The sequence below is a fragment of the Cyprinus carpio genome, chromosome B15 (genome assembly GCF_018340385.1).
Source record: "Cyprinus carpio isolate SPL01 chromosome B15, ASM1834038v1, whole genome shotgun sequence".
Classification (NCBI taxonomy): domain Eukaryota; kingdom Metazoa; phylum Chordata; class Actinopteri; order Cypriniformes; family Cyprinidae; genus Cyprinus; species Cyprinus carpio.
In genome coordinates this window covers 19,956,910-19,974,208 of record NC_056611.1, presented here as the reverse complement: position 1 = coordinate 19,974,208, position 17,299 = coordinate 19,956,910, and the positions used below count along the sequence as shown (strand labels likewise).

Here is a 17,299-nt window from a genome sequence, read left to right as displayed (position 1 = left end):
CAGAGTTAGAGAAATCAGAGAAATTGTGGGTAAATAACTGAAAAGATTAAGAAAAAATAAGTGAAAGATTAGGAAAAGACAGTGGAGTTACAGACTTCATAGAAGTTCTCAGATCTTGCATCTTGGCTAAAACAATTCACAAGCTAAGGACAGACATTAAGCTATGAAGAGAATTACCGAAAAATCATTTTACTTCCTTGTCCAAGAACTAAGCTGACATCTATACTGCATCTAGTTACATGAAACCTGTCATGCAGCATTACTGATATGCTTTAGGAAGAATGTATTTTCAGTAAAAGGTGTAACCAAGGTATATAAAGAAACATGTTCCTCCGTATGACCAGACCAGCTTCAATCATGAAGACGCTAGTGTGTGCTCTTATTGTGGTGCTTCTCTGCAGTGCCTCAGGTAAGACAAAAGCTTTTCTCTTTCCATCTATCTATCCATTCATCCATCCTTTATCTTCCTGGTCAAAATGGGTTAGACCTTTCTGAATCATACAAATTCACAAATAAATCATTTCAATGCAATTTGTGAATTGGATCAACTAATTAAATGAAAAGAATAGATTCAAACGAAAGATTTGTTCATTAACCAGACATTGCTATCATGTCTCAGAGGAAAGATTTTTGTTTTTATGAAATGTAGTGGAGTAAATTGTCAAATATTATGCTTTGGAATGTAGTTAAAAGTTTTTCAAAATGCTCTGATGAAGTGCAGATGTACTTTCACCATTGCTATCTATCTGTCTGATATGTAATAGTGCACTCGCTGACATGCTACACCTGTGTGGATGGGGACTGCAAGACCCCAACTCAATGCCCAGACTCAAGCAACTTCTGCAAAACGGTTTCAACAGGTAAGCAATTAATATTAAAATAATTTATTGACTCAATTTTCAATAGTCATTAACATCCAATTTTTGTATCATGATTCATTTTTGTATCATGAGATACTAACTTTTGTTAATATTTTGAATTTGATTCTATTTTGTACTTTTTTTTTTTGCTATTTTTTGTCATATTATTAGTTTTTATTATCATTTTTTTTTATGTCTATATAGTTTTTGTTTATTTAGTTGTCTTTTTTAGCCCTTTAACTTAAATTTAACAAAACTGAGAAATATTGCCTTGGTAACTAACTTAAATAAAATATGCTTTTAAAAAATATTTTCTATATTTTAGTTTATGTTTATTTTATTTCAAGTAATGAAATTGTAGTTTTAATTTTAGTTTTTGTTAACAAAAATAACCTTAGTAACAGATTCATATTTATTACCCCTGGGTTGGTTTTAAAAAAAGGAGAATGTCATTTCTTTATTAAAGGTCTGTATTGTAGAAGTTTAGATATGATATTGAGCTATTTTCTCGTTATGCTCTAAACCGTAGCCACTGTGTTCAGCCGGACATGTGAGGAGTTCTGTGTTCCTGGAGTGAACATCTACTGCTGCACTTCTGATCTGTGTGACTGATTTCTCAACATCATCGAGTCATCGAATCAGTCACTAATGTTCATTGTAATAGCGTGCACAAAAAAAAAAAAAATATATATATATCTCTGGGTTACTCTAGGTGTTTCAATTTTCTAATGACTTTTTCCCATCTGAATCAACATGGTTTGCTTTACATAGCCCTGCTTAAAGGAATGTCTAATAACCTTGGTTTCTGTCCCTTCTCTATATGATTTGATTTATGAATTAAATAAACTTTGCTCAGTAAAATGCTGTGTATGTGTGTGTTCAGTATCAGAGGAATGTAGGTCATTCAAGAGAGATGTTATGATGCCATATGCGTCTGGATTAACTGCTGCTTTTAACAGATGAGAAGACTGGAAGCTAAACATGCAGTCCAGGCATTAATCCCTCTTACAAAATGCAAAAAATGCATATCGAATGTTATATAATTACATAATTACTTGCATGTTTCCAAACAAGCTTAACTCCATTACAGATGATGAGATGCTCTGTACACTTTATCAACGAATCACAAGTTTTAGTCAACAGGTTTATTGTTCAGTCCGTGTATTACGACAAAAGTAACTTTTACTTTTGCACAGATAACTGTTGTTCTCATTTTATTATGCATAATAATACTGTGATTATAATTTTTTTTTTTTACATGCATATTACATGCATATACACATTATTTAAAAAATATTTTTACACAAAAAATCTGGGCTGCTTCTAATCATGTTAATTCAAACAAGGAAATATGGGTCAGATGTGAATTAATCCTCCCGTCTTTATTTCTGTTTCCGTGACTGCAGGGTTTGTTATTAAAGAGATTGAGGATTTTCTTCCTTTAAAAATAAGCAGCTGGAACCTGTGCACCTTCTTTCACACAGCGACCAGCACAGTAATTTATCTTGTCATGTTCTTTAATGGACAGCAAAAGATTAAGAGCTGGAGGCCTCGGTGTGTTGAATTGACATGGCATTTTTGTCAATTTACAAGTTCTAAGAAATGAGCGAGTGAATGAGCTGTCGTTTCTGAGAATCTGAGCTCTTTCGCTGATTAAGGGAGAGTGAGATTTCCCAGATTTGTCAAGAAAGAGGAAGAAAAGATGGGGAACAGGACACATAACAGTGATGGATTAAACTTTGAGCTGATGTTGTAGAAAAATGCCTTGTCATTTTAGATTGGCCACGGTCAAAGTGAATTACAGTTTGCAACCCATTTTAGTTCTGCAATTTGAGTGTAATTTGACACTAAATGAGGAAAAAATCTTGGGTGAGGCTTAATTGTATCTATTGCAAGCTGATTGGACAGTGAAAAGTGGGTGTTACCCACCAAAAATTGTTAAAATGATACCTAAATACCTATTTTGTAATAAATGTTGTCAGCATAAAGGAAAGTCATTTAAGAAGAAGATACATTTTATGCATATAATAAAGATTGCAATTGTAACAATTGCATATATTAATTTGAAATAGCAACACTAATGGATTGCACAATGGTTTATGCATAATAAAACCAGGGTCGTGCATTAAGAAATTAAATAGGCTTCATTTTGATTTCTTGTTGACTTTACAATTGAATCTGCTACTTGAATTACTTCAGAATATGCATTTGTAAACATGCAGAACTTTTCATTAAATTCACAAGGGCACATTAATTATTTGAGTGCATTAGTTGTGCTAGTGCCAGACCAGCCATCACCTCAAACTGCCCTTTTCATTGCAACACAAAAGAAATGAACATATTGCATAATTGGGCAAACTTCCAAAAATCAAAACAAGCAGATTATCACTGAAGCAAATCAAATGTCTGACGACCTTCACATTCATCTGCGTGCACAGTCAGAGAGAAACCATGAACACCTTGGTTTCATACTGACCCATTTTCTGCACCAGCTTAGACATTCTTGAAGCGGATTCACCTTCTGTCCTGAGGTCTGAAATGCTGCGTTGGGCACCATAATCCTCTGGGTCTATTTCAAGACAATTCCAGATATAAGCGACTTAAGGACTGTTGACAAGACATCACATGCACTTTGGCTAAGAAACACTAGCTGTGCTAGCAGGTAGTGTCATATGCCAAGACAGCGCATCCTCAGTAGGGTAGATTTCCTTTAGCTAAAAAAAAAAAAAAGGTTTGTATAAGTGAATAAAGTTCTTATTACAAAATGTCATTCCACACTCCTTGAGTAGAATGTAGAAAGTGAAATTGCACTTAAGGGGAAATTTCTGTGTGACCTTAGCTTTACAGTTCTTTCGATGGTGTAACCTTATGTAGTGAGGATGATTCAGTCATATTAAATACAATTTCTGAGCTAAAGTTAGTTCAGATTGTTCCACATGAAGTATATTTTAGGTTATCTAATTTGTTTTACAGTGCAGTCAAGCTTTTTGAAGGTACTTGAATCATGAATTCTCCTAAGGGCTGTGCTTTAATGTCACCTTCATTTCCCTTTCCTTGTGGATGGAGTCAGAACATGGTGCTTGGTTAATAAAATATTTCTCACTGCCATATTCAAGTATATTTCTATGTCACTAGCATGAAATAAGCTCCTTGTGTAGACACTACAAGTGTTCTGTTCCTATATAGCTTGTTTGTTTTCAGTCTAAATTTAATGTAATTAAAATTACTGTTTAGAGAAAATATGGCTAAATAATATATTTTTTTAAATAATATTATAATATAATTTTTTTTTAGTTTTAGTTGTCTGGAGTACAGTAAGTGCTGCATCCAAAAAATTGCAAAAAATAAAATAAAAAAAGAACCTTTATATGCCTATGCACCTCATTTTTAAAGTCCAGTGACTGGCATTTACAGTAAATTATGCAAAGGGTTGTTGTGGTGACTTTGTCATAGTGCAAACAAAAGCTCTCAACCCAGTTCACTGGTAAGTAAACAACATCAGCATTAACGAGCTCAGCAGTTGATTGAGGGGCTGCCTGGAGTGGTAATGGTCCTCCACATCTATTGGATTAGCGGAAGGATGTCATTCAGTATTAATCTGTGAGCAGTAGGCAGCCTGGAACACTAAGCACTCTGCTCTCTGTCTGCCTCTGACTCGTCCCATTGTTCATCCTGTGCTGTGGGCATTGGAAAGAAACCATACTTTCCAGAATGAATCTCTTCTGCTTTTCTCTGGTAAGTGATTCACCTTTTCGGCTCTGTGGTTTATAGACTGACAGTGTGTGTATGAAACTTGGCCTGCTGGAGGATGTGAAGGCAACATGTGACAATGCATGAAGATCAGGAACCAAGCTTTAGCTGCTCACGAGAGCCTTTTATTATGCTTTCTTTTGGTTAAGAAGTCAAGTTATTGGTTTTTTAATATGGCTTACATGTGTAGCCCTTGCATTAAAGATACATTTTATTTATCTTACCTTCACAATATTTTAATTTAAATAAATTATGATTTTTTTTTTTTTTTTTTTTACTTTTATAAAACAACACACATTGATGAAATGTGTAGATTGAACTGAGTTTCTCTGCCAGATGCTGTGTTGTCCTGTGCAGTTTATGATTAATGGTGCTTCCTCTTCACTGAATTCACGCTGGTCTGATTTTCTGTAAGCAAACTAATGCTTCTGGTTATTTGTGTCATCTTTTGCACAAATGGATTTGCACTCAAATGCACTACAATATAAACACTGTGAAATAAATCAGGGTCTTAAACAGGTGGTCTGTGACCCCTAGAGGATCGGTGGTTGTACTATATTAATTGTTTGATTTCTGACTAATTTTTGTTTTAAAAAGAGATGATTTGCTTTAGACAAAAATACATTATGAACTTAGTTTCAACCAAAGCTGAAGTTATGAAGCTTAATTTAAGCTAAATGCTTCACTGTCACACCCATAACACATTTTAGAAAGTTCATTTTAAATGCACTTGCATATGACACTGTATATCAACAATTATTTTAATGTTGATTATTAATTATTTTATATTATTATTGTACTATATGCCTGTTTAAAATGCCAAGCTTAAAATGCAACACTTAATTTTATACAAGGTATAAACAGGGTTATTTTAGTATCTTTCAGTTGAGACGCTATTATAGTTTGTATTAATATTTTGAATGTTTTTTATTTTTAGATTTTCTGTTTATGTTCATTTTAGTTAAAGTTTTAATAATTGTGTTGTTTTTTGTCATATAGTTTATTTTTATTTCTATTTTATTTATTTTAATACATTAAGATAAACTAACTGAAAATGCTATTTTAAAGTTTTAGTAATTTTGTTGTTTTTGTCATTTTATTAGTTTTTAAAAGAATTATTATTTTTATATTTCATTTAATGCTGTTTAGATTTTTTTAATTTAGTTAATTTTTTTCTAGTAACAATAATTCGTTTAAGATTTCAGTATTAGTTAACTATAATAATCATGTTTGTAACAAGGTCCGTCGGGGACCCTCATAATAAATCAGATATTTAGTGAGTCTTACATATATTTTACTTTACATTATTAGCAGCACGGGTTGTGACCGACATGATGTTGTTTTGTAGGAGGGCTCTATGGACAGCCTGTACGAGGCCGTGCAGGAGTCCTGTGAGGCTCAGGTGTACACCATCCCCAGCAGGTCCTGCAGCCCAGCTGTTCTCTCAGATGAAGCCACCAAATGGAGAAGTGCGGGGCGTTCTATCTCCATGGTAACTATAGAAATCACTGCTGGAATGTTGAATCCATATACTGCACTGTCATGGGAAATGTATCGGCCATCTGGACGCATGCTATAACACTGCTGTGGACATGATGAGCTTCCATTAAATGAAAGCTGCTGCTAATAGATTGTGCTGTAACCATATGGAAATATATTAAGGTCTATTTTAGGCCTGCCTATGAGAGAGAAACCTGAAATAACAGGCTTGCGAAATCTTGAGAACATATTTCACATAATTTCACAATTTCAAATAAATACATGCAACAACAGACGACCCTGCATGTTAAAGTTTCTAGATAAAATGATCAAAGTGTCTCATACTGTATTTGTTTACAGGAAATTTCAAAAATCAACTCAGACAACACTAGAAAAAAGAAACAAAGGTGAGTTCAGTCGGTGTTTTTAGTCAACAGAGAAGAGAAAGAGAAAAATGTTGAACTTCTTGTCAAAGCAAAAGTGAAAGAGCCCTTGAGGCTTTCACACAGACAGAGAATGCCAAATGTACTCTTTTTAAATGTTTCTTTGCATCTTCTTTCAGTTCACTACCAAAATCCGTTTCTGAAAATGAAGCTTTAGGTATGTGATATTTTGAGAGATATTTTATACATTTTCTTAAACTACTTCTTTCTGCATCACATGACTAATCTGCAATTGCTTTAATGCTCAACTAACTTGACTGGCAGCAAACCAGTAAATAGATAATGAAAAAGAAAGGTACAGTGTGTATCAGATCATTATGAACATGAATGAAAGGACAAACCAGATTTTCTACATTTTCTTGCCTTTAAATGAGATTCCACAGAGTGAAAAAGTAAAAGCATGGAACATTAGTGAACCTTAAATGAACAAACCCCTAATGGTTTTGATTTCCCTCCTGCAGATAATACCGTCTGCACTAATTCTGTCTGGCCCAGTGCCAAAATGCAGGAAGATTTAGTCCTCCTGAGGAAGAATCAGAATGAAGGTAAAACCACTCTGAGGATTTGTAGGTTAAGCCCGACTGGATTTCATTTACAAGACACACACAGCTAAGCAGCATCACTTACTATTGGCCAATCAGATGGCCTATACGATTCTGACCGCGTCAAATCCCACTGACAGTGAATGGACAGTGTTGTGCAGTCATCAGCTCACTTAAAGCACTTGCCTGTCCTGTGTGGGATTAATTAAGAAACAGCAGGGTCTTAATTGTAAATAGAGCCCTAGACTTCAGCTTCTTACAACTGTGAAGGACTTTCAAAGGACTTCTTAAATCATAAAAATATATAAGGGAGAAGTGGCCCTGTGGTGTGATACAATAGTTTTAAAAGTAAAAATATTCCATTTAATCTCTCAATTATTATTATTATTTTAGGTTTATTAAAGATGCATAATAATTATTAAAAAAAAATTGCTAAATGTTTTAGATGTTGTATAGTATGTCACAACATAGAACATGTCAATTTCAATATCAACTATACATTCTAACAAATTCATCTGATTTTTTGTAATGTTACAATCTAACTAATGTTAAATGTAGTTTAGCTTAGAGCTTTTGATAAAATGACGATGTTCAAATATTTTAATCACTGTTATTTTTAAAAGATAATGAATAGATTATAAGCTTACTCTAATCTGAATTTCAAATGGTGGTGCACATTTATTTTAAGGTAATAATGCTGTTGAACCTGTCTGTATGGATGTGCTACATTTCCTTGACTAAGCAGAGTAAAATCACCTGCCATGTGGTATTTCCTCTCGTCAAAAATACTTGAAGAAGCAAAACAGGAAACGAGGTGCAAAACCACATAAGTTTTCTCTTACGGAATGTACTATTTTGAGCTCCACTTTGGTTTAAACTTTTTTGTTTGTCTAACAGAGATATGTAATGTCTTAATAAAAAAAAAACTTTTAAAAAAAGCAAACGTTTTATATAGTGACTTGGTTGCTAATAATTTTATTAAACATGCTTAAATTTCAGATATGGTGAGAGCTATAAGAAGGGCTGAAAGCCAGACAATGGCAGACAGAAAATCCATTTCAAGAAACATACAGCAAGAGATTCCTGTCCAGGTCGGAAACACTTGACATTTGTGTCTAGCTGAGTTATGTTGGTATAATTCAAATTTTAACCTAGAACATGTTTATGGCATATTTATTTATTTCATCACCTTTTCTATTTTAAATGTTGATTCTTTCATTGGTAGATTGTCTATTATGAGGGGTGTAATCCAAACCAAGATCAGCTAAGAAGCAAACAGAATGGCATGGTGAGTTCAAGCCCTGTCCTCCCAGGTGTTTTGTGCCAGCTGGAATGTAACTGATCATCATTTATTACACAGGGGCTGGAACAACAGTTGTCCCTGTTCAGGGTATCGTTGTTGATTGTGTCTGTACAGATGGTTGGGTGAGGGGCACGTTCTGCCCATGTAATCCCTTTGCCCACATGGCATTAGAGTCAGTCGAGACTGCTAAATCTGTTATGTGTTCACCAGTGTAGTACTCCGTCAATGGACTCACTGTTGAGAGTTATCAATATCGTCAGCAAAATAAGGGTGTAGAATAAAAAAATTTTTTTTTTTATATATTAATGTTCCTATATGTTAGAATTATATGTAATTATTTATAACAATTATTTAATTCATTTAATTATTTTATTTAATATGCATGCATGTATGTAGGTATTATTTAACAATGTCATTTAATTACTATTTTACTCTGTTGACAGCCTGAGACAGCAGTTGCACACATGACACAGCTAAGAGGGACACGGATGAAAAAAGTAGAGAGGAAAAGCAGTAAAAGAGGAACTCCAACACAAGAAACGACATGTAAATAAACCTATTATACCTGATGCAACAGCAGTTACTTGTTTTGTGTTGTTTTTTATCAAATGCTGTTTGTAATGTCAATGACATTTATTGATATTTTTTATCTGTCTTCCAAAGCTCACATCAAAGGTGCCAAAGGAATGATGTGTGACACTGTTGGGGGGTCAAGGGTCACGGAGACAGCACCTGCCAGACATCGCTGGAGTAACCCCACTGAAACAGCCTTAAACTGGATACCAGCCAACAACACCTGTCTGCCTCCCTGCAATGAATATCGAGTCCACATCTGTGACTGGACTACATCCACAACTCCAAGTCAAGAAGATAAAATCAACATTCGAAACTCGAAGAGAGACTCCTTCCCCAAAGGAGTGTTGCGTTCTAGCACCAGTGTGGATTTCTGTGCCTCCAGTGTAAGTCATTTTCGATATATACTATCATTCAAAATTTGATATATATACTATCATTCAAAAGTATTTTTAAACGTTATTGGAAGAAGTTTTATGCCATGTGTGAAGAAGTATATTTCAGCTTTCAATTTTCAGCAGCCATTACTTACAGTTTTCAGTGTCACATGATTCTTGAAAAATCATTCTAGTAAATAAGTAAATTTTATTTATATAGCACATTTAAACACAGCATAGCTGACCAACGTGCTGAATAGAGTTTTAAGAAGAAAAAAAATAAGAATAAAATAACATGGAAGACAATATACTAAAAAAAACAAAGATCCTTGAAATAAGAGGGGGCTTGATCATTAAGAGCTTTAAAAACAAACAAAATAATTTTAAACTGAAACCTGAAATGGACTGGGAGCCAATAGAGCGATATTAAGATTGGGGTGACATGGTCAGATTTCTTTGCTCTAGTTAACACCCTTGCAGCTACATTTTGAAGCATCTGGAGGCGAGAAATGGTTGACTGAGGAAGGCCCAAATACAAGGAGTTGCAATAATCTAAATGTGATGTAAAAAAAGCATCTATTCTAATATGCTAATGGTGCTCAAGAAACAATTATTTCACATTATTCTTTGCAAAGCATGAATATTTGAAAAATATGCAAATTATCAAAGCTTATTTCATGTGTTATAAACTCAGGCTGTTAACCTCCTATCAAGTACTGAATACATGTTATTATTACAATATAAGACTTCCGAAGATTGTCCTGTTGTGCCAAACAGTGATACTTTTACACACTTCAGGGTGATGACCTCCAGTGTTTTCTGAAGGTATACTGTATGGAGACCATGTAAATTGATAATCTTTTCCTGTTTCCTACATTCTCATATGTATCATCTTTCTAGCTCTGAGTAGGAGTGAACAACTACACTGTATCACTCTCAAATAAAATAAAGCTCTCATGAAAATGTAGGAAGAACTGTTTGTTTTCAAAGGTTTGTAGTGTTTAAAGAAATAGGTTGCACACAGCTGGATTAGGCTGTCATCGTCTAAAGGGTTTTCTTGAACACTATTGGTCAGTACATGCCTTATACAGCAATCTGTATTTTTAACTAGGCCTTTTTTTAAATTAAATTCCACAATTTTAATTAAATTAAACACAGATTGTTTAATTTTTGTGCCTCTAGCAACACAAAATGTAATTGCAAATTTGATTATTTTCAAACAAATTTCCAGAACACTCTCCCCATCTTCCATTTGCTGCTCAAACAATAGTCCCGCCCCCAAACTCATGACATTGGTTGAGCTAATGTTGCTTTTCGATACTATCACAAAGCAAATTGTTCAGGAAAATAAACATATTTGTGGCTTACTTTTAGTTTTCAATGTATATAAAAGCTGGATTTTAATTATTGACATATAAAGAGCCCATGACTAACATGCTTTGCATATGCAAAGTACATAAGACAGATGTCAGATAGAACTCATCGTTGTGCAGTTTTGCAAAAAAAATCCATACTAAAAGTTGTGAAATTAGACAGGAAGTGTTTCAAAAGCATGGGTCCACTTCCTTGCGTGCAGTGGAGCTACTTCCCCTATACAGAGACCGGATTTTGCAATTTGGGCAAAGGACAAAAGGAATTTTGATTAATAAGCTTTCACTTGAGTATGTTTATAGTTTTAATGTGAAATTACGAACATTAATCATAAAGTTATATGAAAAACATAGTGGAAGCACAGATTCCAGAGGGCCTTCATGAAACTAATATGATGCAAGGAGGGTTCAATTCAGTAAAAAGCACCTCTATGGAAATTCTTTTTTGTGTGTGTGTGTGTGTGTGTGTGTGCCACAGAGTCCAACTTATGAATTTGTGTTACTCGAAATGACTGTGAAGTGGTGAACCACAAAATGCAGACTCAAGCGTTTAGTGTTTTTCCCCTGTAGAACTGATGCCTTGATAATAGACAGAACGCGCATTGGCTCACATCCTGTGTGATTTAAGGAAGTTCTTGTAATCGGTTGTTCTGCTGAGACATTGCATTCTTACACTCGTGGAGCTGAGAAGTAAAACCGCTAGTTTCAGATTAGACTTTCATTTTAAGGAAAAACTGAACGCACACGTCAAGGCGATGCTCCAAAGGGCTGCTTCAAATGTATCAGACAAACCAAAAAGTCTTAAACCAAAGGTAGGATTTATTAATGTATCTTAAGAGTTCAGGTAATAATCTGAAGGTGTTATTTGAGTAGATATATAAGGGTATTATATCATGCAGTGATGCCATATCCCAATAGATCTGACATTTGAAAATGGACCAAGAAAATGGAAATTTTTAAGAACAATATACCAAAAAGAAAACAGCTTGACCTTATTGAACAATTACGAACAGAATTGTCAAGGTCAAATTCATGAGAATGGATCTTATGATACCACAGTTTACTATTTGATTGAGATTACATTTTAAATTTAGATAATTATCTGCATTTTCCTGTGGAAGAGCTGACAGGTTTTGAGCAGATTATGAATCATTCAGTGTTTTTATCAAATTGAAAACTGTAAAACTATGACAAAATGTACTGAAGTGCTCTATAACTTGATGACATGGACACTATAATTACTTTTTTTTATGCAAAGTAATGTACATGTACATGTTGCATGTGCCTTGCTGTTATATCCTTTATAAATGTGGTTGGTTTTATTTACCTAACACAGCGATCCACCAGTTTTGGAAGATTTGATACATTCAGGAATCAACACTCCCCTTCCAGACTTGAGGAACATGGAGCACCTGAGGTAAGAGAAATTTGCATGAATAAGACATTTATTAATCTGAGAGTTTATGCTCCATTATGTTTCTATGTTTGTTATTCTATGATTCCTCATAAAATATTTTTCACTGCCTCTTAAATGAAAAACCACCAGCCTACTTTAATTACAATTGTCTAACTGACCAATGGATGGAGGATTTTATATATATATATATGTGTGTGTGTGTGTGTGTGTGTGTGTGTGTGTGTGTGTGTGTGTGTGTGTGTGTACGTAAAAGAATTATCAAAACATATTGTTTTTGCGTGTATAAAACAGGCCGAGATTGAATCAACAGCAGAAAACTGCGAGAAACCAGGAAGTTTGGGGAAAAAGATGAAAGCCATCTCGATGACTATGCGTAAACGGATGGCCAAGAAACACGTCAAATCCTACTCTGAGGACATGGTGAGTCACAATTCAAGTTCCTCATCTGATTACTGACAATGATTAAGCAACAAAGTTCTTTATTACCCAAATATCAGCAGTTCATCAGATTGTACAGGGGTTGGTTGGCACATTTAAAGAAAAATGTGTTATTCCCTTTGTTGGTTGTTTTACTATCCTTAAATTTTCTTTTTTTTTAAATTATGTATAAAAACAAAAAAATATTTATTCAGATATATATGCAGCAATAGTGACCACATAATGTAAGATTTAAAGCAACTATAAACTGATATAAAAGAAAGTCTATATCAATATATATATAACATTTATATATTTTAAATGGGTCATGAACTGCCATTGTTTTTTTATTTTGTAGTCATCTCTGAGGTCCACTTATAATGTCATCAAGATTTTTACATTAACAAACATCATAATTTAGAAGTAATTGGCTATTTTCTGTCCTGTTTTAACCCCTCTCATCAGAATGCTCTGTTTAAATAGGTGTGGTGGATTGTAGACTCAGAAGTAAATTCCCACTGCTATGATTGGCTAACACTTCTGTATGTTTGACAGCCTATGTCCTTCACAGATGGACGCTGCTGTGATTTAGGTTAAAAACACATAAATACTGAAATATAACATATCTGTAATAACAGACAAAGCAATAGTGACCACATAATAAAAACAGTTACTCACATTTGTGTGGTGCGACATTACTGTTAAATCCAATATACTTGGCACAGCAAAATATTAGCTTAGTTTCAATCTTTCTGAAAATCCAACATCAAATAATGCCTCGTTTGTAAAAGAAAATGATGTGAACAAAGGTCCGAGTTCTTACTGACGAGGTCTATTACTTAATTAAAAATAAAGCTCACCAAATAAAGTTTATCGTTGGGTTTCTGCGTAGACCTGCGTTTTCCGCTCTTGTCATTTACCTACTCTGTCACGAATCGGTGGGCGGGGCTAAACAGGCAGGGATGTAGAAGCAGGCGTTGATCTTCTTCTATGGAGGTGTTGTTTAGCTACACTATTACATCAGAGTAGAACATTCCACAACCTGCCGTTTTGGCAGATTGGATTTAATATAAGCTCTTTTTAGACTAACGAGAAAGTTTCTGAAAAGTACAGAATGTTTTTTTGACACAATGACCTCTTATATGTCAAACGATCAGGGGAATTTTGATTCTTCAGTTCATGACTCTTTTAAATTTGAATCTGTTTTTAACTTCTGTTTTGACCCAGAAAAAAAAATGAAGTATACTCTCAGAAATTGACAATACAAAGCCATACCCTAAGGTCCTAAAGCTACATATTAGTACCTCACATATTAGTACCTAAAATGTGCATATTAGTAGTTTTAAAGGATACTGCTGCAATGACATTTTTGTACCTTACTGAGAGTGTACATTATGACCCAGAAATTATGACCCACAAAACCAACCTCTGAAACCAACCAACCAACCAGTTCTCCCTGTCACTTAATCTGTAGAATAGTTCATACAAATATCCAGACTGATGTTTTGTTTGGCGCAGGGTGATGACACTGAGGGAGAAACAGAGAATGGGTCTCCAGCAGAGAAGAGCTCAGACCAAACCAGCAACTCATTAGAAAGCCTCTACAGTGGACAGAGCTCATCCAGTAAGAATCTACACACAAGCGACTGAAGTGGAAAGTGATTTGACATTATAATCATACTCTTTTTGTTTTTATATTTATTGGCTCGGGTGGTGTGGCTAGCAATTCAGATGTATCCAGTAACAGAGACAGCCTGAAACTGGAGGAGGAAGTGCCCTACACGGGACAGTTCTGCGGGCGAGCTAAAGTACATACAGACTTTGTACCCAGTCCATATGATACAGACTCACTAAAACTGAAGGTGAAATAAAAAAAATTTTTAATTCAAGATTGCTTCCAGTTGAATTAATCAGCACAATTTTAAATGAGTAAGTTAATGGTGTTGGTAAACTTTTTCAGGTGGGAGACATCATCAGCATCATAAGTAAACCACCTATGGGCATATGGACTGGCTTGCTTAATAATAAAGTGGGAAATTTCAAGTTTATTTATGTGGATGTTCTGCCTGAGAAAGAGAAGGAAGAAGAGGAGGAGGCCCCAAATATAAGACCTGTGAAAGTATGCAAGAAGCCACGACCGAATACACTGCTGGAGTTATTAGAGAGACTTCATTTAGAGGTATATCCACAGACAGGACACATATGTCACACTGATTGGCTGCCACCAGTGTTTTAATTGTTAACTAAAATAAAAACTATTACAAACTATTTTCTGTAACTGAAAAAAAATGAAAAAAATAAAATCTAAATATTAGATGAAAAACTAAAAAAAAAAAAAAATTCTAGAAATATTGCCTCGTAAATTAACTGAAATAAATAATTTTAAGTTAAACTACTAAAATAGATGAAACACTTAAACATTTTTTTTAGAAACACTGCCTTGTAAACTCACTGAAATAAAAAAAATTAAGGTAAAGTACTAAAATAATATGAATATAACAATGTAAATTATAGTAATATATGATAGATATATTAATAAAATAATATAAATAATAATAGCTTTATAATCAATGTTTAATAAAAGTGACAAAAACACTTAAAAACATACGTACAACAAAAATAAAATGAATATAAAAATAAAAGCCAATTCAAAAAAATTATGCTATAACAGTATAAATTATACTGCCAACTTTTTTTGTCATTGGCATATTTATGCTTTTCTGATTACTCTGACACTCTCACCCCTTGTAACTACATATCAATCCCACAAAAAAAGTTAATAAATAAATAAACACTCAGCTCCCTAGAGAATTAATTGAAAGTGCCCGTTCACATCCACACTAGTCGACATATATGATTTAGCGCAAGTGCAAGATAAATCCCCTAAAATTTTGATTATATATATCTCCATAAATTTGTCTTTGCCTGGATAGTTTAAAGCTGTATTGCACATTTTAATGTTGAAATTATATTTTGTCACAGGAATATGCATCTTCATTACTCCTCAATGGCTATCAGACAGTAGATGATCTCAAACATCTGAAAGAGAGGCATTTGATTGAGCTGAATGTGACCGATCCAGAACACAGACACAGGTTGCTTGCTGCGTCAGACTGCCTCTATGTCACAAGCAGTGAGTATCAATACAAGCAGCTTGATTGACAGCTTTAGGCAAAACTATATTTTGGTTTCCTCTGTAACCATCTCAGGAAACATTATGTCAGCAAGCCTCAGGAAGGACACAGATACCACAATCTTTGCATCATCTATTTTTGTGTTTTGATGAAATTCTGCCCTTTTGAAATATTAGAGTCAGACAGCAAGTCCAGTATTACTGAAAGTCACAACCTTATCTGTTTTAATTTAATCTATAATGCTCTGTGCAGTCAGGAACAGCCTTTTCTTGTAAATGCAGGTCAGGATTAATTGGCGTTTGGATGTGGGCTCACTTTGTGAGCAGGTGGCACATGGCTGAGCTGCTCTGGCTGATATGAGTGTGGGATAATAACCAGGAAGACATACTGTCATTTAATTAACATTAATTTCATTTGGTTTTTTGCGCAAATGCAAACCTGATTTGTTTGGCAGAGATTAAATTAACAAGCAGGAGTTTGTATGAGAGATTTAACCTTTCTTTGGTTTGGCTTACAGAAGACGAAGAGGGAGCAATGAAGGGCAATGAGGAGGAAGACGAAGATAATGACTGTCCCAGAGACTCTGGTTGTTTTATTCCTGCAGAGTGTCCTGACTGCTGAGTTATCCAGTGACTCTCCCCTTATATCATTTCATGTTAAAGCTACAAACAGACACAGAACTGTTTAACATACTGTTAATATGTTTTCTTTTTTGTGCTCGTCTTTCATTTAGATGTACTTGTGTTTTTTATTTAGACATTCTTTGTTCAGCTTTGTGTTGATGTAACCTATTCTGTTAATGCAGATGTTATTTGAACTTTCATGGCAACAAACTTGTGTGTGAGGAATTTTTACAGCTTTTACAAATGTTTATGATGACTGAATTGTATATAATATTATTAAAAAATGTTATTTATTCTGAAGCTTTCTTTTACTTCCTCATTTGGCTGTGTTTGAACACAAATTGCTACTACAGTTAACATTTATGCTATTAACTTTCCATCTGTTTCTCAAAATAACTATTTGGTGTTGGTGGGTGTTTGGTGGGATGAGTTTCCAGATGACTAGTCACGTGCACTGACTGATACAGAGGTTTAGTTTCAAAGCACTTTCCAGTTTCCATACTTTACCTGAATTAAAACTTAATACGCAACTCCCGTCTCTGATCAACATGCTAATATATATTGGTAATGACTAATGTTTATTGATACAATCTTGATTTTACCTAAAATGTTTTTTTTTTTTTTTTTTTTTGTAAATGAAAAAGTTATTTGAAACAATTCCCCCTTAAGTTTATAGTTTGTCAGTTGTAAAAAAAAAAAAAAGTTTTCATACATATTTATTATCAACTAAGGTCTTGTGGCAGGAAATAAATATGTGTGACCACATTTATTCATTTGACTTCCCTGCTTGTGAAAGGGGGGGGGGGGGGTTGTCAAAAAACAAGAAACTCAGATCAGATGCATATGATGTAAGAGTGGAAAAATACACTGCCCATCCAAAAAAAAAGTCACACACTCTAATATTTCGTTGGACTGCCTTTAGCTTTGATTATGGCATGCATTCACCGTGGCATCATTTCGATAAGCTTCTGCAATGTCACAACATTTATTCTTTGCATTAACTTTTCGCCA

The 17,299-nt window shown here is 34.2% G+C and overlaps 2 protein-coding genes across 3 annotated transcripts; both read left to right on the top strand.

Annotated features, from left to right (window-relative positions):
• Positions 1-247: 247 nt before the first annotated feature.
• ly6d (lymphocyte antigen 6 family member D) lies at positions 248-1,721 on the top strand. 2 transcript variants are annotated; one of them, XM_042739708.1, is made up of 4 exons: positions 248-409; positions 765-860; positions 1,390-1,497; positions 1,547-1,721. In XM_042739708.1, exons 1-3 carry the CDS (start codon positions 325-327, stop codon positions 1,470-1,472), a joined length of 264 nt encoding a protein of 87 aa, XP_042595642.1. In that variant the 5' UTR covers positions 248-324; the 3' UTR covers positions 1,473-1,497; positions 1,547-1,721. The 2 variants fall into 2 exon arrangements, with proteins under 2 accessions (XP_042595642.1, XP_018940663.1); XM_019085118.2 differs by having other exon boundaries at positions 1,390-1,721.
• Positions 1,722-4,449: 2,728 nt separating this feature from the next.
• On the top strand, positions 4,450-16,588 carry samsn1a (SAM domain, SH3 domain and nuclear localisation signals 1a). Its single transcript, XM_042739702.1, has 16 exons — positions 4,450-4,595; positions 5,959-6,102; positions 6,450-6,496; positions 6,652-6,689; positions 6,994-7,077; positions 8,074-8,165; positions 8,300-8,362; positions 8,821-8,923; positions 9,041-9,336; positions 12,034-12,114; positions 12,406-12,534; positions 14,050-14,155; positions 14,236-14,393; positions 14,492-14,710; positions 15,514-15,664; positions 16,183-16,588. The coding sequence occupies exons 1-16, from the start codon at positions 4,572-4,574 to the stop codon at positions 16,284-16,286; spliced, it is 1,839 nt and encodes a 612-aa protein (XP_042595636.1). The 5' UTR covers positions 4,450-4,571; the 3' UTR covers positions 16,287-16,588.
• The last annotated feature ends 711 nt before the right edge of the window (positions 16,589-17,299 follow it).